The sequence below is a fragment of the Suncus etruscus genome, chromosome 10 (genome assembly GCF_024139225.1).
Source record: "Suncus etruscus isolate mSunEtr1 chromosome 10, mSunEtr1.pri.cur, whole genome shotgun sequence".
Taxonomy (NCBI): domain Eukaryota; kingdom Metazoa; phylum Chordata; class Mammalia; order Eulipotyphla; family Soricidae; genus Suncus; species Suncus etruscus.
Genome location: NC_064857.1, coordinates 2,880,679 through 2,908,424, shown reverse-complemented (window position 1 = coordinate 2,908,424; position 27,746 = coordinate 2,880,679). Strand labels below are relative to the sequence as shown.

At 37.7% G+C, this 27,746-nt stretch overlaps 1 protein-coding gene and 1 non-coding gene across 2 annotated transcripts in view; both read right to left on the bottom strand.

The window, feature by feature from the left end:
- XKR4 (XK related 4) overlaps nt 1–27,746 on the bottom strand; it is a 411,703-nt gene that overhangs the window by 151,534 nt on the left and 232,423 nt on the right. Inside the window, exon 2 of the mRNA XM_049781910.1 lies at nt 8,792–8,991. Coding sequence (XP_049637867.1) covers nt 8,792–8,991 — 200 coding nt within the window. The remainder of the gene's footprint in view (nt 1–8,791; nt 8,992–27,746) is intronic.
- LOC126021376 (small nucleolar RNA U3) lies at nt 5,741–5,950 on the bottom strand. The gene has a single exon (XR_007499904.1). It is a non-coding gene; the product is annotated as a small nucleolar RNA U3 (small nucleolar RNA).

The window sequence follows — 27,746 nt, the reverse complement described above, 5'->3', positions numbered from 1 at the left end:
AGCCCAGCCTGTTGATTTCAAAATTCTGGGATCACCAAAATTACCAGGGCAGGGTAACTTATGTCTGTTGGAGCAGAAAAATGAACCTCTTACTACTGCTTGCATCATTCAGATGGAATCCAAAGAACTATATTGGTTTGAAATGTTGTTTCCAATTTTTAAAAATAATATCTTTATTTAAGTATCATGGTTATAGGCATATTTGTAGTTGGGTTTTAGTTATCAAAGAACACCCCCTTCACCAGTACAACCTTCGCACCACCAATGCCCCCCCATTTACCTTCTTCCCCACCCCCTACCTGCTGTATTCAAGACAGGCATTCTACTTCTCTCATTCATTAACATTATCATGGTAGCTGTCAGTGTAGTTATTTCTCTAACTGCATTCACCACTCTCTGTGGTGAGCTTCATATTGTGAGCTGGTCCTTCAATCCCTCATCTCTATTGTCTCTGGGTGTTATTACAATAATGTATTTTATTTTCTTAAATCCCCACAGACAAGTGAAACTATTCTGTATCTATTTCTACTCTTATTTATTCACTCAGCATAATAATTTCCATGTCCATCATGTATAAGAAAATGTCATGACTTCATTTCTCCTGAAGGCTGCATACTATTCCATTGTGTATATGTACCACATTTTTTTTTAATCATTCATCTGTTGAAGGGCATCTTGGTTGTTTCCAGATTCTGGCTATTGTAAATAGCACTGCAATGACTATAGGTGTGCAAAGGCATTTGTATATAGTGTTTTTGTATTCTTAGGGCATATCCCTAGAAGTGATATAGCTGGATCATATAAGAGCTCAATTTTGAGGAATCTCCATATTGTTTTCATAAAGGCTGGACTAAGTGACATTCCCACCAGCAGTGAATGAGAGTTTCTTTCTACATTCTTCAAAGAAGTGGATCAAACACTCCTGAAATTCATTTGAAACAATAAATAGTCATGAATAGCTAAAGCAACCCTGAGGAAAAAGAAGATGGGAGGCATCACTTTCCCCAACTGTAAATTGTACTACAAAGCAATAGTCACTAAAACAACATGATATTAGAATACAGATACTCCCTCAGATCAATAGAATAGACTTGAGTATTCAGAGAATGTTCCCCAGACATGCAATTAATCTTTGATAAAGGGGCAAGAAAGTCAAAATAGAGCAAGGAAAGCCTCTTCAATAAGTGTGTTGGAACAACTGGTCAGTCACATGCAAAAAAGTGAACTTGGAACTCCAACTAACACTACGCACAAAGATCAAATTCAAATGGATTAAAGGCTTTGATATCAGACCCAAAACCATAAGGTATATAGATCAACACACAGGTGAAACACTCCATGACATTGAGACTAAAGGCATCTTCAAGGAGGAAACACCACTGTCCAAATCAGTGAAAGGAGAGATAAACAGATGGGACTACTTTAAACTGAGAAGCTTCTGCACCTTAAGGGAACAGTGACTAGGATAAAAAGGCTACTCACGGAATGGGAGAAAGTATTCATCCATTACCAATCAGAAAAGGGGCTACCATCTAAGACATACAAGATACTGACAGAACTTAACATGAAAAAACATCTAACCCCATCAAAAAATGGGGAGAAGAAATGAACAAACACTTTTCAAGGAAGAAATACAAATGGCCAAAAGACACCTGAACAAATGATCCACATCACACTAATCATCAGGGAGATGCAAATTAAAACAACAATGAGGTACCATCTCATGCCACAGAGACTGGAACACATCACAAAGAACAAGAAATAACAGTGCTGCCAGTGGTGTTGTTTGCAAATTAGAGTGACAGGCCTTGGGCCAACCTTATTCAACATCGTTGACATCAAAGACAATGTCAGAGAGTAACAGATGCTCTTGGAGTATCAGTCTCTTCTACCTGCAAAGTGGCCTTCCTTCCCACACCCATACTATCTCTTCTTGTAGGCTATGAACTAAACCAGGATAAAGAGTGAATAAAGAAATACCTAAGCACTCTGTGCATTTCTAAGAGTTATGTTATAGACTGTCATAGAAGCTGTGTGCCATATTAGCTGTGAAGATGTAGCTTGGCACCCTTGAGAATGTCTTGCACTTGAGAAAGACATTTCTGGAGAAACACCTGGTCCATTGTGGAATAGCAGCTGTGCCCAAGGTGACAATAACAGTCAACAAGAACTGGATTTTCCTACTCAAGGCTCTCTCCGCCCTAATTCTAGTCTCAGAATGGAAGTTTTTGACTATCCTTTCTCGATAGGGCAAACTGAGAGCCAGTGAAGCCTCACTAAGAGCTTCTGTCCTGAGTCTGCAACCTCCAGCACGAAGAAGGTGTCTGCTTTAATCTTTCCATGCCCATGAGGGTTGAGAGGATTTTTAGGGTTAAATGAACTCCCAGAAATAGGAACAAATGTTAATATCCATTTCAGAATGTTTAATTTTCTTGTTTGGTTTCTGTTTTTAAAAGTCCTTCCTGCAAAAGGCATAGAACATTAAAATTATTAAAAAAAACTTTCTTGTGACCTAAAAATATTAACTTTAGAAGTTAGAGATGTCTAAATGATGCAGATTTAGGATCACTCATTCTCTAATGCTAAATTAGAGTTAAATATTTTCTTTTTTTTTTTTTTTTGCAGGTTATGTGAAATTTATATAACTCTTCACATAGTGAATTAATTTTGTGTAAAACTACATAGTATTCATTGGTCTTATATATCTAATTCATAACTTCGTAGGACATAGAGCAACATGATAAACAATAATGTCTAAACCATAGTGATTACTTTGAATTTTTTTTCGTCTTCTTTTTTTCTTTCTTTTTAAAAATATCATAGTGGCATACATATTGTTGACAATAATACTTTAGGTACATATTTACATAAAATCAGGGGGGATTCCCATCGCCAAATTGTCCTCCCTACACCTCCGTTTCTGTCCTACCTCCCATTTCCTTTTCCCTCACCCCAGGGCGGCTAGAATATGTGGTCCCCTCTGTATCCAACCCACTACTTAGTAGTCTTGCACCTGTTTGGTCTTGATGCCTCCCTTATTTCCCCCTCTAACTGGAGGCAGGACTAGTTAGTTCAAGTTGCGTGGTTTTGTTTGGAAAAAAAGAAAAATAATAAACTGGGGTAAGAATCTAATACCCCGAAAATGGGCGGAGTCCTTCTAAAGGCTCTCATCATCAATTTGGGAGATGGAGAAAAAGAAGGTGAAACACTCCACTAGTACCAAAAGAAGTATTAAATATTCAGTGAGGGCTCCAGCTATATCGATAAGCACCTCAAAGAACAGACAAAACAAACAAACCAACAACAAAAAAAACAAAAACAAAAACTAAAACAAACAAACAAAAATCATGCCATGGTCTTGAATTAAGAAACATGGTATAGCACATAACGAAAGAGAAGAAAGGAAGAAAGAAAAAAAAAATAAATATAATTGGGGACAACACTTTCAATAATCGCACCCAAACAGAAAAATTGACCAAAATAGATAAATAAATCAAAAATAATAATAACAATAATAAATAAAGGTAATATATATTTATATAAAAAATAACCAAGATTTTGTGCTTTTTGTATTTGTTTTTTCCCTCCTGCCCTGGCACAGTAAATATTGGGGTCATTCGAAAAGGAATTCACTTGGCCTAAGAGATATGGGGTTTCTCTGTCCTTGGAGCATACTGTCATGGGATCAACTCTAGACTTTGCTCATGATCAGGATCCTTTACTTTCCCGATGGTGTTTTTTTTTTTGTTGTTGTTGTTGTTGGGTTTTTTTTTTTTTTTTGGTGTGTGGAAGACTTCTGCTCTATGTTTAGAGGTCTCAGTATCTGCACAGATCCTGAGGTGGGACTTAACTTAGAGTTAAATATTTTAAAGTCAGAGCTGTTGGCATATATTTCATGATTGACTTAATTTATGAAAAAATTTTAACCACCCCTGGTAAAGAACCGTAAGATCTGGGAGAGCGCTATTTGACTTGAAAACCTGAGGACTTGATTTCAATCCCTGTAGTCCTATGGCTCCCCTCTGGACCCTTAATATGACTGGGCCAAGGAGAACTGCATCAACTGAACACCAAACTGGACTAGTTGGCAATACGACATTGACCCTGGCCCTCACCATCCCTAAGCACTTCCTGCAAGTTGCTTCTCATATTAAAAAAAAAGATAAGCCCCTTGCATTTATTCCTCATGGTGTGTTTCATAAATAACCTTGCATTAATTCTAGCAATTTATTTTGGTTTTAGTTTGTTTTGGGGCCACACGTGGCAGTGCTTACTCCTGGCTTTGTGCTCAGGGATCATTCCTAGCAGGGCTCTGAGAACCGTATGGAATACTGGGCATCCAATATGGGTGACCATAGGTAAGGCAGCTTTTCTTTAGACCACACTGGGAGAGCCAGAGAACATGTTTTTTTATACTTTCTGATTTCCTTTTTTTCTTTCTTTCCTTTCTCTCCCTCCCTTCCTCCATCCCTCCCTCCCTTCCTTCCTTCTTTCCATCCTTCTTCTCCTTCCTTCCTCTCCTTCCTTTCTTCCCTTCCTTCCTTCCTTCCTTCCTTTCTTCCTTCCTTCCTTCCTTCCTTCCTTCCTTCCTTCCTTCCTTCCATCCTCCCTTCCTCTCCTTCCTCCCTCCCTTCCTTCCTTCCTCCCTTCCTCTCTCCTTTCCTTCCTTCCTTCCTCCCTCCCTTCCCTCCTTCATTCCTCCCTTTCCTCCTTTCTCCCTTCCTTCCTTTCCTCCCTCCCTCCTTCCTTCCTCATTTCCTTCCCTTTCCTCCCTCCTTCCTTCCTCCCGCCCCTCCCTCCCTCCCTTCCTCCCTTCCTTCTTCCTTCCTACTTCCTTCCTTCCTCCCTCCCTCCCTTTCTTCCTTCCTCCCTCCCTCCATCCCTTTCTTCCTTCCTTCCTTCCTCCCTTCCTCCCTTCCTTCCCTTCCCTCCCTCCTCCCTTCCTTCATTCTCTCCCTCCTCTCTTACTTCATTCCCTCCTCCCTCCCTCCCTCCCATCCTTCCTTCCTTCCTTCCTTCCTTCCTTCCTTCCTTCCTTCCTTCCTTCCTTCCTTCCTTCCTTCCTTCCTTCCTTCCTTCCTTCCTTCCTTCCTTCCGTCCTTCCTTCCATCTTTTCTTCTTTTTTGTATAGGCACAGTAAGTATTGGGGATATTAGAAAGGGAATTCCCTTGGTCTAAGAGTTAGAGTTTCTCTGCATTTAAAACATGTCATGGGAACAACTATAGGCTCCAGACATGCTCATTATCAAACCCCAAAGTCTTTTTATGCTGCCAGGAAATGTTCTGCTCAGTTGCGGATGATAAAATCAGGCCTCTGTAGCAAGAGATCTTGGTATTTGCACAGGTCATAGGATGAAATCTAGGATAGAGTTTTTCTTTATGGTTCTAGAGAAGGGGTCTCAAACTCAATTTACCTGGGGGCCGCAGGAGGCAAAGTCTGGGTGAGGCAGGGCCACATAAGGGATTTCACAATTTCTTACTAATGTGATTTTTATTGCGATTATTTGATGAGCGAATAATCGCAAATACTGCAATATTTGAAGGACTGCGTGGGCCACAAAATGTTGTATGGAAACAGCCCATGGGCTGCGAGTTTGAGATCCGTGTTCTAGAGGTTCTAGTCCATCATGGTTGTAGTAATCAGTCTTCTGGTTAGTGTTCTTGGGTTTTGTACAGATCCTAGGATAAAGCCTACAATTCTGCTTTTATTTTCATCCGCAACACTTCTTTTTTTTTTTTTACCACTCAGACTGCATCCTCTCTACCCCTTCCAAAGGAAGGGAAGATCATCAATGGCCAAAGGCAGCCACAGAAACGACACCTAGAGCTGGCTTCATGCTCAGGAGAGGACACTCTGGCTGGGTCCTCCTCATGGCTTCGGGTGCTCTACACAATCAGAGAAACTTCTCTAGTCACATACTATAGAAATGATCCCTGAAAGTATAGTCTTTCATCCGCAACACTTTGACCAAGGATTCAGTCTGCCTCCCACTGTCCAAATTAAGCCTGATATCAACACATTACACTTTGCTGAGAAGGGGCACTGAATATCAGAAAAGAACAACTCTAACAAGTAGACATTTTGATTTCTATCTCTGAACAAAGACTGAGACTTGCCTTTTATGTGTATTTTTAAAAAAAAAAAGTCACAAAATTCTCAAAATGCAGAGATCTCATTTCATTTGAACGCTCAAGTCTTCATTTTCTCTTGGATTATTTTTGGGGATTAAAAACTTCTCCAAGTGTTCTAAATTTTTTTAGAAAGCTAGTAGATATACTTGAAGGCAAGATATACTTGCAGCCCTTCACACTCAGGCTTGGATTTCCCTTTCTTGGAGCACTTTCTCTTTTATTTTTTTTAAACTTTATTGATTGATAGATTGATTTTGGGGCCACACCCAGTGGTACTCAGAAGTTACTCCTGACTTTGCACTCAGAAATTTCCCCTGGCAGATTGGGGCACCAATAAAATGCCTGGAATCGAGGTGGGTTCCTCCCAGGTCTGCAGCATGCTAGGCAAATGCCCTACTGCTGAGCTATCACTTCAGCCCTGTGTTGCATTCTCAATTCTAATCTATTCCAAGGAATGAAGAAGCCAACGCAGAGATGAATGACGGATTCTTCAATAGAGGTTATTTTAGTGCTGCTTTCCAATTTTATTTGTATTTCTATTTGCAGATTTTTTCCCAAGCCTATGCCTGGTTCTATATTTCTATAAATTTACTGGGTATTATTTGATGTCAAAGTAAAACCTAGCTTCTAAGGAGCTGGGAGAATATCTGGTTTAATTTGTGACCTTTACATTTGTGAAACCATGACCCAGATAATTAAAATAACACACTTACGGCAGTAAAGTAACCCAGCCAGAACTCCTGTATGTTCCACTCTCTGTCTACCACCAGTTATCATGGTCATCTACTAATAGTAGGTTGACTTTTTGTAGGCTTTCTTTTGCTTTTGTTAAATAATTTCACTTCCAATTTTCTTTCGAGCTTTTGGCAATCACACCCTGGGTTTCTTTTTGACACTTCTCCCCCAGTTTCTTGGACCCAAGTGATTCTAGCAAGGAACTGAAGTTAAGTGAGGGATCACTAGATATGCAAGTAAATAAATGTTTTATTCTTTCTCCCCTATTCATATCTGCCTCTCCCTGTGATTAAAGCAACCAGTGTAAGGCACTTTACTTATTTATACAAAATGTAAGGAGTATATTGCAGAGGTTCCCCCAGATCTAATGAAATAAAGTAAAAAGTTAGAGTTAGGTCCATGACATGACTTAGAAACATGGCAATACCTGTATCTAAGAATTCAGGGCAGGGCTTTGCTGAGAGGGACACAAATGACTTATTACCATATGTAAATCAGTTCACAGCATCTGCATAGTTACAGGACTGACAAATCAACAAAAAGCTCTTCAGCAATGCCACTCCTTTATTCATGTATATGCCATTAACCTATCTTATTTTTCTGCATCTAGACAAGAGAGCAGCAGGCAGCAAGAAAACAGCAATTTCTGTTATAGGTAGAAATATATATTGATATATATATCAATGTTTATTTAAAATGATGTATCAATATTTATTTAAATGTATTTAAATATCAATATAGGAAATATATATTGAAGTAAATAGCCACAACAAATGTAATTAGCAAACAAGACAGCCAAGCACAAAAATGTTGACCTGGTCATATTTTTGGAATACAATTAGTCTAAAATTTAGTATCTATAAAACAACATATTTTAAGATTTGAATTTTTTCTCACGTAACATTAAAAAAAGAGAGAATGACTATATTTCCATTCAAGCTCTTTTCTGAAGGAGCAATTCCCAGAGTATGAGGGGGGTTGCTAAGATCACAGGGTCAGGTGGGTGTAATGATTTGTGCTCTGCCTAGTGGTCAGTACTGCTCAGGGACCACAAGAGTGCTAAGAGGAAACTAATGTAAACATGTGCTCTACCATTTGAGCTCTCTTTCAGACTACTTATTTTATTGTTATTATTAATAGAAAAACACCGTAGGGCACCTTAGAGACAAATTGTATGTAGAATTATGCTCTATATGTTTTATATACACACATCAATACTCCATAGCATATATACCCTACAGTATATATGCACAGGGTATTATATATACTGTACATTACATGTAAATAGCAGAGAAAAAGAGAGTTACATTATGATTCATTTTTAAAAAAAACTGTAAATAAATACACAAAGGAAAAAATTCCACTTGATTCCATTTCTACATTGACCAAGTAAAATGACGATGACCTCCAGGGTTTGGAGACATAGTACAGAGATGAGGCATTTGCCCAGAAAATGGTTGAATTCAATTTGATCTCCAGAACATTGCTGGAAGCAGCCAAGAAGGCTGAACACCACCAAGTGTGACCAGGTAATCTCCTGCCCACACGATAGGACCCAAGCAGCACCACACTCGAAAGCCGACACTGAACTGTCACAGCAACTTGAAGGCCTAAGTAGGACCCACTAGGCAGCATCTTTGGTTACTAACTACCCCCTACTCAACAAAACAAATGAAATATCCGAAAAAAGGAACCAAAGAAACAAATATTTTCTCCATTCCCAAGGGAGTTGGAGAAAAAAAATCTAATCTTGTCATCACCATGACAAATGATGGTGAAAGAGAATAGTCATCTCATTCACCGAAGAGCAGACACACAGAGGAACAACTTTTACCAGCCGAAGCTTCAAGAAAGGTTCTCTGGGTTGGACAAAGAGAGCCAGTCAATCTTCCCCCAAATCAGAAGCCACGTTGCCAGCCCTTACCTTGGAGGGCCAGTAAGCTATGAGTCTGTACGATGATGCAGAGCTGCAGGACCAGCTGCGGGGCGCTTTCCAGAAAGGTCGCTAGCAAGTGCAGCATACTCACGTCGGCATACTCATAGACCATCTTCCAGTAAAATCGCCATCTCTCAGTCTCCCCACTCCGGCGACTTCGAATGCCCAAGTAGATCGTGTGGAAATATCTGGGAAGAGAGGATGCCAAGCAAGAATGAGATGAGAAAGTATTTAAAAGTCAAACACCAGGTCTGTTTCTATTACTTTTTCTGCAAGCCATCTGTGTACAGGCAGGCAACAACAACCATAATGGCTTATGGTGGACATTTTTGGGTTTTGATCACCCCCGGTGATGCTCAGGGGTTTCTCCTGGCTCTGCACTCAGAAATCGCTCCTGGCTTGGGGTACCATATGGGACACCAGGAATCGAATCAGGTCCATCCTGGATAGCCGTGTGCAAGGCAAAAGCCCCACTGCTGTGCTATCGCTCCGGCTCCAGAAAGCGATTCTTTGACAGTTCCACAACCCTTTCTGCTTAATTTCTCAAGATACTCACCAGTGTTGAGATGGGTTTAATGCAAGTGTAAAGCACTAGCATGTCTGTATTTATCAACTGTACCAATTGCTTTCAAAAAATTTTATTAATGAAAATTTCAATCATATTCAAAACTGAATTCACCATTCACTCTATTAAGGAACTATCAATAATAGTCAGTCTTTCATAATTATTTACAAACTTTTGATGACTAATTTGAAGCAACTACTTGGCATCCTATTGTTTCATCTATAAATATTTTATTACAATTATCTCGAAACATAAATGCAGATTACAATAAAGCTAACTTTTTATTCAACTTTTTATTCTTTTTTATTTCCTAATTTTTGCCACTTTATTTTGTGTGAAATATGACCTAAATAAGATCTCTTCATGAAGACTATATTTGATATTTTCATGTCTTTTATATATCATAGATTTTTTTATTTCCTGAATATTTTCCATTGTCTTGATTTGGATTATTCTGTCTGTATGATATTAATAACCTATCTCCCAACAACTGAGTAGAGTTGACATTTTTGGTTATTTTTAAAGGAGGTGTTTTGGATACTTTTTTGAGGAGGTACAACATTTACCTCTAGCTGCTCTTTTTAATTCTACTATCCATTAATTATCTTTTCCTAATTCACCTCTTCATTAGAAGTTGTGAAATAATCACTAAGAATACTTTTCCAGCACTATTTTAATGTCTCTACAGTATATTGGCATGTCTGAAAATAGTTCTAAAATAGAACATTCCAAGAAGGTGCAGAAGACCTACATCCTCTGAGTTCTGACATATAACATATGTAGGTATTAAACTTGCCTGGGTGGGAAAAAGGTTCCCTTGTCCAAGTGAACTTTACATTACATGTATGTTTTCTGGATGTGTATCTGTTGTCAGATCTTGAACTCCAAATCTCACACATGCAGGCATTTTTTTCTGCCTTTTGAACTAAATCCCTAATTCAATGTACACAATTTTTGTTATAGAGATTACCGCCCAATTCTAGAGTATGAAAAAAATTCTGTACCTAGCTAATGCGAACATTCTGAGATGCCAAGAAAGAAAGGATGGTCTTGATCAGCAAGAAAATGCCCAACAGAAAAGTTGGATAGATTTTCACTGGTCAATTTGGACGGTTAAACAGTTCATGAATATTCCATGCATGATTGAAGATCTCAAATTTATTTGGGTTTGCTAGATCTAATGTTTTTATGCTTACTAGAATAAATTGTCGTATGGAAAATTTGATAAAAATCTGACAGTCTTTCTCTCAAAATATTGCTGGTTTTTCTTGGATGGGTCAAAAATATTCTTTCAAGGATCCAAATTTATGTCAGAATATAACTGATATTGGCTATTCTGAATAATCTTTTTTATCAGGAATGTGTCTGCTTCTTCATTATGTAATTCTGTTAATACTTTCAAATTCATTATCTTTTTTTTTGTTTTGTTTTGTTTTGTTTTTTGTTTATTTTTTCAGCCACACCTGTTTGATGCTCAGGGGTTACTCCTGGCTAAGCGCTCAGAAATTGCCCCTGGCTTGGGGGACCATATGGGACGCTGGGGATCGAACCGAGGTCCTTTCTTGGTTAGTGCTTGCAAGGCAGACACCTTACCTCTAGCGCCACCTCGCCAGCCCCTCAAATTCATTATCTTAAATTTAGTATTTAATATATTTTCTAACAAATTTTTCTTGAGGCTTCTATTTAAATTTTCATATCTATATGCTCCTTTTAATATTCTTTTGAAATTACATTTTTGTTTTTGTTTTTTGTTGGTTTGTTTTTAGGTCTCACCTGGTGCCACTCAGGGGTTACTCCTGACTCTGCACTCAGAAATCACTCCTGGCCGGCATGGAGGACCATCTGGGATGCCGGGATTCAAACTACCGTCTGTCCTAGGTCTGCTGCGTGCCAAGCTAACACTCTACTGCTGTGCTATCTTTCTGGCCCCTTTTTTGAATATTTATAACCCCACTGTTTTTTTGAATGTTATTTTCCTTTTTTAAACTGCTACATATCTTTAATTGGGGTGCTTGAATAGCTTAATACTTTTTGAGATTGAGTTTTTATTTTTGAGCTCATTTTAGGAAATTAGGTTTCTATATAAAATTCAATATTTTGTCTTAAAATACTGATTTTTCTAATGTTCATCATCTCTTATAATCAGGGAAATCCAAATCAAGAAAACAATGGATATCATTCTACACCAGTAAGGATGGCACATTCAAAAAAAACTTTGTTTTCCATAGAAAAATTTTGGTTTGTTTATTTTCTTTTTTAAATTAAATCATCATGAGATACAGAGTTAAAAAATTCTTGGTAGTTGAGGGCTTTCTGTTTTTGTGTGACGCTTAGGGGTTCCTCTTGGCTCAGAAATCTCTCCTGGCTTGGAGGACCCTATGGGATGCCAGACCGCGGTCCATCCTGGGTCAGCCGCATGTGAGGCTAAATTTGTAATGTATTCCCAGATATTTTTTTTATTGTATTTCCCTAATGTGAAACCTTGTTGTAGAAGAGTCTTCAGTTTGTTAGTCACAGGACTGTTCCAATAACAGCAGGCTCCTTTGGACTCACCCTGGCATTGCATCCTTCAAAACCACTTTCTAATCTCTTGGACTCCTCTAAGATTGGCATAATGTGCTGGATAGTGTGTTTTTGGCCTTTGGAGGCTCTTTCTCTCTCTTCTCAAGACTTTCTTCTTCTTTTTTGATATCACAAGGATCCTATATAAGCTGCCATTAATTTGTTCCCAGTAAGTTATTATAGAGTAAGCGCAAGCGGTAAGGTGTCTTCTTTGCCAGAGCTAGCCTAGGATGGATAGTGGTTCTATCCCCTGGCATCCCCTCCTCAGTTGCTACTTGTGAATTTTTCCATGCAAGTCCTGCTTTTCTTATTTTTATAAACAGCATTTTTTTTATTTGAGACATTCTGGTTTACAATGCTGTTAATGACAAGGTTTCCTGCATACAAAATTGCACCCCCCCCCAAAGTGTCTTTGTTTCTCCACCGCTGTCTGGTGTCCTCCCTTCATCCAAGCTCACATCCACCATGACACCTCGCACCCAAAATAAAACTCAGTAATATGAGTCTGTTCTCAGTTCCCATTGCCATTGGGCATTTGTTATGTCTCACTATGTTTCTTTACATCCCATGTAAAAAGGATTATTGCTGTCACTCTCTCTTATTCTAAAAAGCATCCAGATCCATTCACAAAGCAGCAAATTGCATGATTGTGTCTTTTCTTTCAGCTGAGTAGTCTTCCATTGTGTCTGTATGCCATAGTTTCATTATCTAGCTCTTGGCTCTTGTGGACAATGCTTCAATGAACATAGGGACACAGATGTCTTTTCTGAATAGTTTTCCTTGCCTTTTCATCAGCTCATTCTTTTCCTGGACTAGCCTTTATTTTCTCAAAGGCAAACTTATTTTGTGCTGACAGTCTCACTCAATCACTACTGAGAATTACTTTTTCATACACCTCTTTGCATTGGTTTCTTAGCACTGTTTTCCAAAGTACCACAAACTGGTAGCATAAATAACAGAAATTTTCTTCTAGTTATGGAGGCTTAAAATTTATGACAAGGTGGTTTCTTCTGGGGCTGTGAGAGAGCTTCCTCTCTCCTAACTTCTGTATGTTTCTGTCATTCTTTGTCATTTCTTGAAATGTCAATACATGAATCTGATCTCTGATTTCACTTTATGATGGCATGCTTTAACTATGCATATCTAGTTCAGTGTTCAAACATGTTCTTTTTATAAACAATCAAGCATATTGGATTAGAATCCACCCTAATAAGCTCATCCTAACTAGATAATTTATGAATATCAAATATGGTCACATTCAGAAATAGAAGGTGATATCCTTTGTGGGGGAATTCAATCAATTACTCTCTTCTATCAAAGTGTGAACATGTTTGCCTTATACACACTCCTTCCCTGTATATGGTGATTTCCACTTCTGAATTTCCCACTCTAATTCTCATGTGGCATCTAAGCTTATATGTCCATCTGCTCATAAGTCCTTTGGTCTTTCAGACTTCTCACAGGCATGTGACTTGAATGAGCCTGCTTAACACACTTTCATAAAATTCCTTCCATTTTTGTCCCATCTTAGAATTCAGCATTAGTAGTTCTTAATACTAATCGATTTCCAGCTCTAATGTGCTCTTCCCATGCATGCTTCGAAATGTATACATTGACTGTCATCTCTCTGATTCAATATCTCAGTGACTTACACTTCCCAGAAGATATACATTGCAAATATATTCAAATCTTTCAGTCTGTCCTATCCAACCACACCTTGGTCCTCAGCATCCTGTCTCAATCTTGTTCCTGTCATATTAAAGATTCTGCATATGTCACAGAACCACAGAACTTGAATAATCTTGTTCTGCCTCATAAATTGAATACTCGCATGAACAGTGAGTGGAAATAAAAATCATCATACCTAGACACCAAACCCAAAGTTAATGATAACAGAATCAAGATAACCCAATCTGGGGCCGGAGAGATAGCATGGAGGTAAGGCGTTTGCCTTTCATGCAGGAGGTCATCGGTTCGAATCCCGGCGCCCCATATGGTCCCCCGTGCCTGCCAGGAGCAATTTCTGAGCCTGGAGCCAGGAATAACCCCTGAGCACTGCCAGGTGTGACCCAAAAACCAAAAAAAAAAAAAAGATAACCCAATCTACATCAAGCTATACACAGAAGGGTCCTATTACACTAGTAGTCCAGGGGGTGAGGGGTGGTATATGATGCATGCTGGGAACAGGGGTAGAGTGAGGACAACATTGGTGGTGAGAATGGCCCTAATTCACTGTCACTATGTACCCTAAATTATAAAAAATCCATAATTCAATTGGGTCACCATAAAAATTATTAAAAAAGATTTCTGCATGTATCTTTGCACTCACACATTTGTTCTTATAGTTTTTCTACCTGGAATGTTTTTGCAATCCCATTTTAAGCTTAAACGTTTTACTATTTTATAAGTTTAAAGTCTCACCTTTCTCCCATTCTCTCTTCCCACCTTGGTGTAAATGGCCGATTCACTGTCTGGAATTAGCATTACCCTTGGACCAGGACAAAAAGGGACCTTATATTGGTATTTATTTATCTGAGAACTTGTTCACAGGGAAAAGCATGCACTCAAAGAGAAAAAGATGTGATTTATCTTATATCCCCACTTTTACCTCAAGTTCTAATGATTCATATGGACTCATTTAACTCATACTATTTTATGTATTCAAAGAATTTTAAGAATAGGTGAGATGTGCAATTTTAAAATATTTTTCTTGTGGTAGATGGAAAGCCATTGGCCATTTTTGAGAAGAGTGGGGATTTGGACTCCATTAAAAAATTGGTGACTTTGTGGAAAATAGAAAACATTAGAGTAGGTAAGAAGCAGGGACATTGATTAGGAGACTATTATTCTACTTAAAATGTTAACTTTATCTTTTCTGGCCTAACTTCCAAACTTCTGGACAAAGACCTCTATTCAGAGGTGGGAGTCTTCATATGTTGAGTGTATTAGTGAGTAAGTACTGGCATTGTCAAGAAAATAGAGCCCCCCCCCACATGTCCTCCTTAGCTATTTACTTCCATTTTCACCCCAGGAAGCTCTACCATTCTAAATACAATATAATGATGTTTCTCACAGGGCTGTGGCCTGCAGTTATTTGAACTCTACTTGCACAAAGAAACATTTGATTTGCTTGATTGTTTTTGTTTTACAGCTATCCTTGTTAGTAGTCAGGGCTTACTTCTGTCTCTGAATTCAGGGATCATTTTGGTGGAATTTGGGGGAACATATGGGGAACTACGAATGGAACTATTGTATTATCTCCCATGCATCAACTTTAATATTTTAAGGCTTTTGATAGATATGTTCGTTATATCTGTATTTGATATTATAAATTATGAAACTACTCTAGAAAGACATGTAAGTGGAAAGTTCACAAATGCCTTTATTTTTTAAACCTTTCCATTCAAAGAAATATTTTTTTAATTTTACGGGTAACATAAGATCTATCTCAATTAATATGGAGGATATTGTGCTTGTTACCTGATATCGATTGGCTACAATTATCTGTTATTTCCCTGTTCGTTATTTTTATTTTAATATGTCAATTTTCAAATCTGATTTGCATATTTCACATTGCATAGTATACAATTACATTATAGAGCAGTGAACTATTGTGGTAGGGAAACTCTTAGAGATCAAAATCCTAAGTTATAAGGTTGATAAAAAAAAATCTGTACTGGGCCCGGAGAGATAGCACAGTTGCGTTTGCCTTGCAAGCAGCCGATCCAGGACCTAAGGTGGTTGGTTCAAATCCCGGTGTCCCATATGGTCCCCCGTGCCTGCCAGGAGCTATTTCTGAGCAGACAGCCAGGAGTAACTCCTGAGCACCGTGGGTGTGGCCCAAAATCCAAAAAAAAAAAAAAAAAAAATCTGTACTAAGATTTGCAGACATTTGATAGTAAGTCTCAAGATGGGTCATTACAGCTACCTACTCTCTCTCTTCTGAAATTGTTTGTTTAACAACAGGACACTCATAATTCACTATACTTGTTTTTTTTGTTCCCTACATTTATGGTTATTAAATAATGAGGATAGAGATCAAGAACTTTCATTCTGAAAACAAATGAGACATCAATATTGATATTGGCAATTATTTATATTTTCTAGCCTTTATGTTTCCTTCTTGTAAAAAAAGACAAAAGCATTAACAATAAAATGAGTTATACAGGGCCAGTGCAATAGCACAGCGGTAGGGCATTTGCATTGTATGCATCCAACCCCAGATGGACCCTGATTCGATTCCTGGCAGCTCAGATGGTCTCCTGAACCTGCCAGGAGTGGTTTCTGAGTGCACAGCTAGGAAGTAACCCCTAAGCAACTCTGGGTGTACCCTAATTCCCCTAAACAACAACACAAATAAAATAAAATGAGTTATAATAATATAAGTTGCCTTGTAAATAATAACAATAAATGTTATAAATCATTATTCATTACAGTAAAATTTTTTTTGCAGATGTAAAATGGGTAATAGCAATGCTGCTAACAACTTAGAGCCTTCCCTTCAGCTGTGTAGGGCCTGTCAACTTCAAAAAGAGAGTCATTTTATATCTAAAAACTCAAGGTCTATGGATATTATCTATCACCTACTTCATTATCATAGCTAGCACCACAATTGCCATTATTATCATTCTGGCACATGTCCTTTCACTCAATATTGCTTTCATGTACCCATGTAAATCTTTCCACAAAATCATAATAAACCATAACAAAATTACCACATAGTTTGAAGACAGTTTCTGATCATTGTCAATGTAATAATATTGTGTTATATGTTAATATTTCAAACTTTTTGAAAGTATGACATGGTTGTAGAGATAGGCCTGGGATCAAGGTGACTTGCACATGGCTGGCTGAATAGTATTGTTTGATATACTGCACCAAATATGGCGCCTGAGCCCTTCCAGGACTGATCCCTAAATCAGAACTAAGCTAAGTAAGCCCTGAGCTTCACCAGCTATGGGGAAGGAGTGAAAGGAAAGAAGGAAGGAAGGGAGTAAAGAAAGAAGGAAGAAAGGAAGGAAAGGAGAGAAGGAAGGAATGGAGGGAATAAGAAAGGTAGGAATGGAGGGAGGAGGCAGGAAAAAAGGGATGGATGAGGAAAGGAGGGAAGAAAAAATAAAGAAGGAAGGAAGAAAAAAGAAAAAGAAAAAAAGAAAAAGAACCAGTTTAAAAACACTAAAACACTTTCTTATTGGAAGCGGAAGGTGCTATATCCACATGCCCAACACATTTATCCTATAGTTTTGTATTTGTTTTCCAGTACCATTAAAAAGAAACCAAATCGTTTTATGGAAAGACTAAGCTGCAGGAAAATAAATACTATAAAGATGCAAAGAAAATTAAGTTATCCAAGTCTTGGCTTTAATTAACATTGTTTTCTTTATCTTTGCTCCTTGAGAAATGATAGTCATTCCATTTCTCTCTTGAGTTTTAAAAAGCTGTTCCTTATTGACAACATTTTCTTCTTGCTCTAAAAAGAAGAAAGTTTCTGAAATTGGTTTCCACATTAACAGCTACTTTTCCCTCTGATTCTGTTCCCTGGGGTCATAGAAAATGAACAGAATTGATCCTTTCTACATAACCTTTCTATTACTAGAAGATAATTTAGGACACCCTTAGATTTTCCTTCCCACCTGTCAAAAGTTCCAGAACTCTCTCAGACTCTTTCCATGACATTGCAAGCCTTCTAGCAACTCAGATTATCTTGAAATATGCTCCAGTTGCTGCTTCAGAACAATTGGGCTTTTAGGCATTTCTTAGAAATAAAACTGATTTGGACTGGAGCCACAGTGCAGCGGGTACTTGCCTTTCATGCGGCCAACCCAGGTTCTAACTCTGGCACTAAATATAGTCAGTCAGAGCACTTGCAGGAGTTATCCTTGAACAAATAAAGAACTAGGAGTAAGCCCTAAACACTAAGTGTGGCCCCCAAAGCATTTCTATAATATAAAGAAGGCATTTGTATCTGTACAGCATTTTGTATGACGAAGCCACAACTTTCTTTTAATTGTCTGGGATCAAGCGTTTCATGTTATTTTTATGCTGGACACTGGTTTCTATATTTTCCTTTGTTTTTGATTTCATTTATTCTCAATTAAGAACATTTAAAATCTCAAGTCTAGAACGGGAATAAGAGGAGGTGATTCTATCAGTTTCATAACTAGTTTGATATGGGACAATGAGATTACAGGGTTGCAGTATAAAATACCAAAAATCAGGATTATCTTCTTGTTTAAAGAAAAATGACCAGAAAGTTGGAGGAGAGAAAGAGAGGGGAGAGAGAGAGAGAGAGAGAGAGAGAGAGAGAGAGAGAGAGAGAGAGAGAGAGAGAAGAGAGGGGGGAGAGAGAGGACAGAGAGAGAGAGAGAGACACCAGGCATGACAGGGGGTGTGTCCAAGGGGCATGCTCAGGGGAGTGTCCAGGTCCAACTGTCATTATAGTGGGGGTATTCAAGGGGCGTATCCAAGTCCAACTGCTGTTATATCAACGGATACCCAATGATGTCTCCTTCAGGACAAAAAAATAGACACTGTTTTGCAAGATCCTTTGGAAAGAACTGTGTTGAGGTATAATATTGCCTTCGAGTTTGGCATCAGTTAGTCATATTCTATTGGATGAGTTCACCATGTTAACAAGTATCTGTTCATACAGACTTGAGCTATTTAATTTTTGCTTTCTAGATTAAAATTTTCAAGGTCTTGTTATGTGATTTATCACTCAATATAAATATTTGATCACCTTTATTTCTGTGCATCATATAAATACACAATAAATGTAAAGAACCATCAATATATATAAGTGATACACAATACAAACTGAACCGAAAATGCACTTCTGATAGCAACTTATGAGTATGTGTGTGTGTATATATATATATATATATATGAACACTATATCTGCACATATAAAGTACTATAAACCACTGTTTTGCTCTTATATTTAAACATTCTGCTCTAAGATATTCCAACTAGGATATACCAAAGATGTCATACACTATTTTTTCAGCAACCAGTGCTTCCTAATTAATTTTATTCAAAATTGAAAAAAAATAAAAATAAATTTCAAAATATACATATACTCATTCTCTCAGGATATGATTTGGGTCTGTTCTGGTAATTTTTAAAAATACCTTTATTTAACCATCATGGTTACAAACATGTTTGTAGTTGAATTTCAGTCATAAAAGGAACACCCCCTTCACCAGTGCAACATTCCCACCACCAGTACACCCCATCTTCCTCCTCGCCCACCCCTGCCTGTATTCGAGACAGACATTCTACTTCTCTCACTCATTAACATTGTCACGGTAGATGTTAGTGTAGTTATTTCTCTAACTAAAGTTGTACACTGTGCTCCAGATTCCCAATTCAGCAACATCAGTGGTCAATGAAATTGTTTTTATAGTTTTTATATTATAAAGAACATCCAATAAATTTTTATGGTTCTTAGAAGATGACTTATTAAACAAAATTTAGTAAAAATCTCTCTAAGTCTTATAACTCTCGAAACTTCTGTTGTTGTTTGTGAAAATGTGATTCGTGATGATTCATGAAATAATAAAATCAATGCAAGACTAAATTCTTAATTTATTATCTGTCACATAATTTTTAACATAATATATAAACGAAAGAGTGTCTACACCCTTCTGTTGTCTTACCACAGGCAAGAATGAAATTAAACTTAGTGGCATTCAAATAAAATAGGTGACTTGCTCTCAGTCTCAAATATCTAATATGATTTGGAATGGTTTTTGAGGAGCATGGAAAGAGTGATTGAGAGGTTCTTGTCCGGGAATAGTTTCTAGATCTGTTACTCCCCATTATCAGACAGAGGCACAGAATCAGGTAATGGAAACTAACTTTCTGTCAAATATGCAGAGCCACGTAGTAAAATGGTGCCATTAAGTCCTTTTGCCCCATAAGGGATCTTTTCATAAGATCATAAGGGAAACAGGCAACCAAGTTGTTCAGAGGGGCATCACTGTTAAGCTCTAAAAGTTAGGGTGTCCCAACAGAGGACACAGTTTGACCTTCTCCTAACTGATCTGTCTGAGATTTCCAGTCCAGGAAAATGATCTATTTCCCATTCCCAATTTGCCAATTATTCTTCTTATATTAATACGTTGTCTCCAAAATAAGTTCCTTTTGATGAAGTGAGCTTTATTTATTGATTGATTGATTGGTTTGGGGGCTACACCTAGCAATGCACAGGGGTTACTCTTGGCTCTGTGCTCAGAAATCACTCCTAGCAAGCTCTGTACCATATGGAATGTCAGGAATAAAAATAGGTCTGTCCCTGGTCGGCTGCATGCAAGGCAAATACCTTACTGCTCTGCTATCCCTCTGGCCTCATGAGTTGAACTTTCTACACTGACCCAGAGTATCCTTTAAAGCATGAGCTCTTAGAAGTAAAGGGTGAGATGCTCTACACCAACAGATTTCTGGGCACCAATTACATAAGATGCTTCAATTTATTGATTGCTTAACTTTATTACAGATGAGCATGAAGTTTCCCTGAGTCATTTTTCCTGTCGAGCTAAATAAATAATAACTTTAAGTCACATCTCAAGATGTGGGGTGCTGAGTCCTTTCATGGCTTAGAGTCTTATGCCCTAACTCTCAGCTTCTAAACTTAGTCTGGCACTAGCTGTTGGTTGATTCGTTGGCTTTGCAAAGGCATGATCAGATAGCACTTTAATTGGGGGGCCACATGCAACAGTTCTTAGAGCTTACTCCTGACTCCATGTTCAGGGATCATGGACTTATGACTCAAAGGACCACATGGGATGCCTGGGATTGAATCTGGGTCAGTCACATGCAAGGCAAGAACCCTACTGTCACTACTATTGCTCCAGGCCCAACCAAATACCACTTTGCTGAAAACTGAGGTCTTTGTGTCTTGTCTTTCGTAATTCTCAGGATCATCCTGGAGGACTTATGAAGTAGAAATCCCCTTTTCCTTTTTCTGGTGCACAGTCCCACCTGCCCACAGCGGTGACATCTTGACAATATACCCTGGACCACTGGGTTCTCTTTTTACTCCTCAGGGTCACTCCCATAAGTTAATCACATGCATTTTAATACACTTAACTGAATGAACCCCAAATTTAATTTTTCTCATCAGGGATTGTGTGAGAATGGGGGCAAGGCAAGTGACAGTTGCCCAAATTAAAGATGCAAATTTTACACTAAAGTTCAGGAAAGAAATTAGAATTGTAAAAGACATTCTTTTCAAAAGATAATTTCAGAGTAGATCTCTCTCAATTCCATGTGACTTTCCATTTTTTTTAGTAACTGTAAAATGGTTACATTTTATTTGACTTATTGCTCAATTAACTTTGTCACACAGGGCATGCCAAACAGGACTATTTTTGTAATCATTTTTTTTTTTGTTTCCAGGCATCTTAGAATGAGACAATACGGAAGACATGCTGCTCCTAGCAAAAGGAAGAAGACACTTCATATTGAAAGTGGCAGCATGGTAATCAGACATCACATGTTTGACTTCCTGATAATAGTGGCAGGAAAAACTGTGCTTTTTTCTGTCAAGAATAGAAGAATGGAGGTAATAGTACAGCACGTAAGGTGTCTGCTTTTGCAAAGAGCTGACCTGGATTTAATCTGCAGGGCCACATATGGCCCCTTGAACCCTACCAGGAATGATTCCCTGAGTACAGAGCCATGAGTAAGCCCTGAGCACCAATGGATATGACCAAAAAGCATAAAAAATATATACATGAATTATTTTCAAGACCACAGAATTTAAAGCAAAGGAAAATCAACTAATCTTCAGAAAGTTTCATTCAAGATGTTATCAGTTGTATTTTCATATGAATATTAATTTCTTTATTAACTATCTCAGAGCATCTCTACATATATCCATAAAAAGCTAAGATGTTAAGGTCATTAGTTATTTTAATACAAATATACTAGATGTCCAGCAACAGAGTAGTGGATCATAAAGAGGAGGTACCTATATACAATGGAGCACTACATAGCTGTAATAAATGATGTGATCTTTTATCAATTTATTCAATCAATGATACAATCACTGCAACATGGATGTACCTGAAAGATATTAACCTAAATGAAGTAAATCAGAAGAAGAAGAAGGATAAATACACAATAATATCACTGATGTGTGATATTTAGAATAACTGCATAAAAAATGCAATGGCTTAGATGGGGATTCTGGAGCACACTCTAGGCCCCAGAGTATATTGAGGAGAAGGAAAGAAATTTAGTGAAGAAGAAATACACATATGAAAAGACAGGAGACAGGGGCCAATGTGTCTCAGGTGCATTGGTGGTGTTAAGAATGGACAGAACTAAATATTTAAACTAGAGTCAACAATAATGAATTCAGAGAAGAGCGATAGCACAGTGGTAGGGAATTTACTTTGCACACTGCCAAACGGGGACACATGTAGGTTTGATACCATGCATCCCATATAGTCCCCCAAGCCTGCCAGGAATGATTTCTGAACACAGGTCTAGGAGCACTGAGCATAGCCTGGTGTAGCCCCCAAACAAACAAAAAAAAATCCCAATGAATACATGAGACCCAAACTTTAGCAACCAAATTTAAAAATGGCCGTGCTATGCAGGTAGGTAGGGGTGGTGGTGGCGGCATGGGATGTACCCTGGGAATATTGATGGAGGGAGGTTGAGACTAGTGGTGGTGGGATTGGTCCTGAAATATTGTATGTCTAAAACACAACTATGAGTAAGTTTGTAAATTACAATGGTTTAAGTAAAAATATTAATGAAATTTGCTTTGTAAATCTGAAAGGCACGGGTATAGGATGTTCTCATTTTGGTTGGTGGTTAGACTGAATAGAGAGGGAAAGAAAGGCCCCAGAAATATTGCCAGAATTCTGATCAGTTAAAATTTAAGTATACATCTGAATTTCTAGAAGGTTAGCTTAAACCCTGATCTCAGGCCCTTCCCAAGACTTTCTGGGGCCATAAAGAACAAAATATGTTTATATTGCTAGTCTGAGAACCACTTGTTGATCTCTCCTACAGATGGAGAGAAATCCAGCTCTGAGCTCTAATCATGTTGGAATGATATGCATTCTCATACTAGTCCTCCTAGCTTTTCAGATTCAAAAATGATGGCCCAGTGGGCATGAGAGAGAGTAGAGAGGGTACCTGTCTTGAATGAACGGATCTGGGTTCAATCCAATATAAACTTCTGAGCCCCACCAGGAGTGATCACTGAACATAGTGTAGGAGTAAGCCCTGAACAAGCCAGTTGTGAACCGAAACACCTCAACATTCCAGGCCATTCACTGGTATCAGTTTTTCACTATCTCCCAGGTATTCCCTCTGTCTCATATTTCCAGGTTAAGGAGGAATATCACATTTCAGTTATCTGTTTATTCTCTCTATTATGTAAAGTGATGGCATAAACATGGGTAGCTAAGAAAAGACAGGTTTTTCTCCTCAAGGCAAACATTAAATAAGTCAGTAGAGGAAGACTAAAATAATTTTATAGAAACTCTTGTTCTACCTCCTTCCCCAAACTGTGTATCATCGTTTGGAGGAAGAAAGCAGGATATAGAGCAAATAACATTTGTTACATTCTCAACTGTAAGGGTGAGAAATGGGAAGGATTGTCTCTGTTAACTCAATCTGAAGATTTCTGAAAAGAGCACAGTTAAGACTTGTAGTCTATCCAAAGATATGGAAGGTTGTAGTCAGAGGTAAAGAAACTACAATAGGCCATGAATCCACAGATGGCTACAGAAAGATATGACTAATGAATTCCACATACTCAGGAAGGCACCAACAAGAAGCAGGGTTAAGGATCCTTAGACATTTAAATGCAGTAAAGTGAAAGACTCATTACAAATGCTCATATTGAGCGTTAAAGTCAGATATGTTCTACTAGGGTCTTTGTACTCAATGACTTACTTCCATGGTCCCTCATTTATTTTTGTGACAGGTCCTGGAGAAAGAACAACATTCTATTTAATTAAAAGTCATTAATAACGCCTATTAATAACGCCTAACTTAGCCCAAAGATAATAATAACAAAGTTGGTATTTTTTGTTGTTTTATGAGCTACACCTGGCTGTGGTAATCACTCCCTCTGGGCTATGGGAACCATATGTCTGCCAGAAATCAAACCTGGGTTGGCCGAGTGCAAAGCTAGTGCCCTACCCACTGTGCTATCACTCCAACCCAAGGATGGTATATCTTACCATTTATCAACCTATATGCATAGATTCTTTCATATCATCCCAGAATTAAGTCTAAACTATTTTTCCATTTTTCAGAGAGCCTGAGGTTTAGTGAGGTTACCTGAACATGCCAGGGCTCATATTTAAATCAAACCTCTGTGCTCTAGGTCTAATATCTTCCATTATATTATGTTGCCTTATGTACTAGGAAATTTTACTTAAAATATACTCAGACATGGAAACATAAAGCAATAGTCTTTGTGAGATTTACTTTTGTAAAAGTAAAATTGACTAAAGCTCTATCATTTACTGCTATCCAGTCTATGGAATGTTGGGAAGGAGTGAGAGAAGGAAATATGTGATGTAAAGGAAGTGTAGGTTAGTAAATAGAACTATTTTTTAAAATCCATTGTTAATGTTAATTATGCATGATATGTAATTACATTTCTTTTTATTAATACATTACTTTTATTGTTTACATTTAACCTCTCTAGAAAATTTATGTAAATTAATTTAGAATTGTAGACTTCACTCTCTAAACTCTTTCCTTCTTCAAATTCTCTTCATTAAATATACCAAATATTAACACAAATTTTGTAGAATAGGGCTGGAGCATGAGAAGTCTTCGTAATTCAACTTTACTTACTAAAGAAAAAAAATACCACAGTGTCAAATCAAAGTTACTATGAAAGATACTACTCATATTCATTAGGACATATACATTATTCAAAGACTAATCTAAGGATGGACTCTAGCATTGTGAATAAGAGGGTCAGGGAACTGAACCTGAGGGCAATTATAATTGTGAAAGAGAAACCATGAAAAAATGTACAAACTGTACATTGGAGATGGGAATGTTGCACTGGTGATGGGTGGTGTTCTTTACATGACTAAAACCCAAATACAATCATGTATGTAATAAAGTTGGTTAAATAAAAAAAAAGATCTAGGTAAAATTAGCTTATAATGCTATCAAACCTGTAACTGAACTGCCTCTAGGAATTTTAGAGAGCTACTATTTTACATTGTTACTTCTTGCTCCATCATACTAATTGCTCCATTTTCTGGTTTTTATTGAATTCTGAAATGTGGTCAAGGTTTATCCCCCACACACACTAATTCCTCTTTCTTAGCCACCATCTGGTGGATTATTAAGTAGGCAAGCCAAACTTTTTCATGCTTTTATAAAGACTTGCTCTTATATTAGCACTTTTATTTGTTTGTTTTTTTGGGCCACACCCAAAGAGGGTTCTGAACTCAGAAATTACATCTGGTTTTGGGGAACTATATGGAATGCAGGGTATTGACCCCCACATCCATACTGGGTCCAGCCAAATGCACTGCAAATGCCCCTACCACCTGTGCTACTACACTCCGGCCCCCTGTTCAGCAATTTCAAAACAAATTTGGTGTATTACTAAGTGTTTAATAATGCCGTTCTCCCATTGACTTTGGATTAAGGTACAGGAAATTTTCTGAGCGTAGGGTCAAAAGCATGGATGCCCAAGGAAATTAAGAGAATGAGATATAAACAAAAAAAGAGAGGAATGCAACATTCTTAGGGTCATGTGCCTAACATAATTGAGAAATCTACTTATTAGAGAATCTACTAAAATATCAGTCTCGATGTATTGGACAAAACATCCTGTGGGCTTGTCAAAGATAAAAATTAAAGTCTTGATGAAAAACAAAAAAAAGAAAAAATGTACAAACTGTTTTTAGAGAATAGTAATTTCTATGGAAAAAGCAGTAAATGTGTTTGGTGGTGGCCATGGATAAGTGTAACTGAACTCTGAATATTGTGTAGGGACAAATTCTATTGGGAGAGAATATTAGAACACAAGCCTGAATGTAATGGAAATGCTGGTTCCAAGCTTCAGGAAGGAACACAACAATAGGCACAGAGTCTCCAGGGCAATAATGAGCTTTGAATATTTACCATGTAGAAGGAAGTCTGTGTCATGAGAATGTCTTAATGATATATGAAGCTAGAGAAGACACCAGGCCAGGTCGTAGCATGTGAGAAGCTTATGCAGGTTGCTTGCTACTGGCTGCTATACACTAAGATCCTACCTTAAAATACTATCCTGCAGGGATTGGGACCACAGAGAATACAGGTGGAGACTTGTGCTCTTTGCTTGGATAAAGAGATTGTGATCATGAAGGTAAAAGATATCAGATGGAGGGAAGGAAAGGAAAAAAAAGGTATCACATGGGCTAGAGACTATTAGGAAGGTTAGGTTGATGTTCCTTTCTAGAAAACAAGTCATATTGTGCGCGAGATGCATCCTTAAGTCATCTTAGAAACATAAAGACCTCACACAAATGTCTTTTTATTGACAATCTCTGGGCACTGAAACTATGCCCAGTCAATATACTATGCACTCTACCAGTTTGGGTAGAAGGGAGATTCTATAAAATAAGGCTTATGCCTTCCCCTATATACTTACTCTTGTCCAATGATCCTTCTGGAATCTTTAAAAAACTTCACATGAAAATTCATGTGAAGAAAAAACTGTGGTACATATACATAATGATAGTATGCATCCCGTCAAGGAGAGATGAAGTCTTGAAATTTTCCTATACATGGATGGACATGGAATCCTATTATGCTGAGTGAAATAAGTCAGGACGGAGGAGAGATGGGACACAGGATAGTCTCACTCATCTATGGGATTTTGAAAAAAATAAAAGACATTATGGTACTTAATGCCCAAAGATAATAGATATGAAGGCTGGAAGGACTCTGGCCTTCATTATGAAGCTTACCACAAAGAGTGGTGAGTGCAGTTAGAGAAATAACTACACTGACAACTATGGTAACAAAGGTAATGAGTGAAGAGAAGTAGAATGCCTGTCTCGAACACAGGCAGAGGGGTGAGGGGAAGAGTTGAGTTGGGGGACCATTGATAGTGGGAAGGTTGTACTCGGTGAAGGTGGGTTGCTATTTTTTTAATATAAATCTTTAAGCACCATGATTACAAGCCATATTTGTAGTTGGGTTTCAGTCATAAACAGACATACCCCTTCTTCACCAGTGCAAACATGACAAAACCCAACTACAAACTTGTTTGTAATTAGTGCTTAAATAAAGATATTTAAAAAAAAGTGAGAAAATTTCAATCCCATAAAATTAGAACTAAAAATTTCTAAAATGTCTAGGATGCCCATCACCACAGCTTACTAGCTTGATTGCAAACTACAACTCATTTTCGGCAGCAAGAGTTAACATTGTGAAATTGGCAATTGGTGTCTTATTTGTTCTGGTTAAAAGGTCAGGCAGATTTATTTTTCCTCTATTTAAAATGTCACAAAAGTCAAAGTTATTATAGGGAACATTTGTTTTCACTCCCTGATATTTTGCTGAGGTTCTCTGTCAATATGAGTTCTTTATTTTACTAAAGAATGTTAATGAAGTTTGAGAGAAACTTGAAAAGATACTGTGTCTACATTTATATTTATTAAAGGCAACAGATATTATTTAATTGCCAAGATCTTATTTCAGAAGGACTTGAACAAAGTACACCTTTGAGCAACCCAAACTACTGTAGACATTAATTATTTGTAGTGGGGTAGCCAATTTTAATTCTCTAGCTTGATCTTCTATAGGTTCCCAGAAAATTAACTA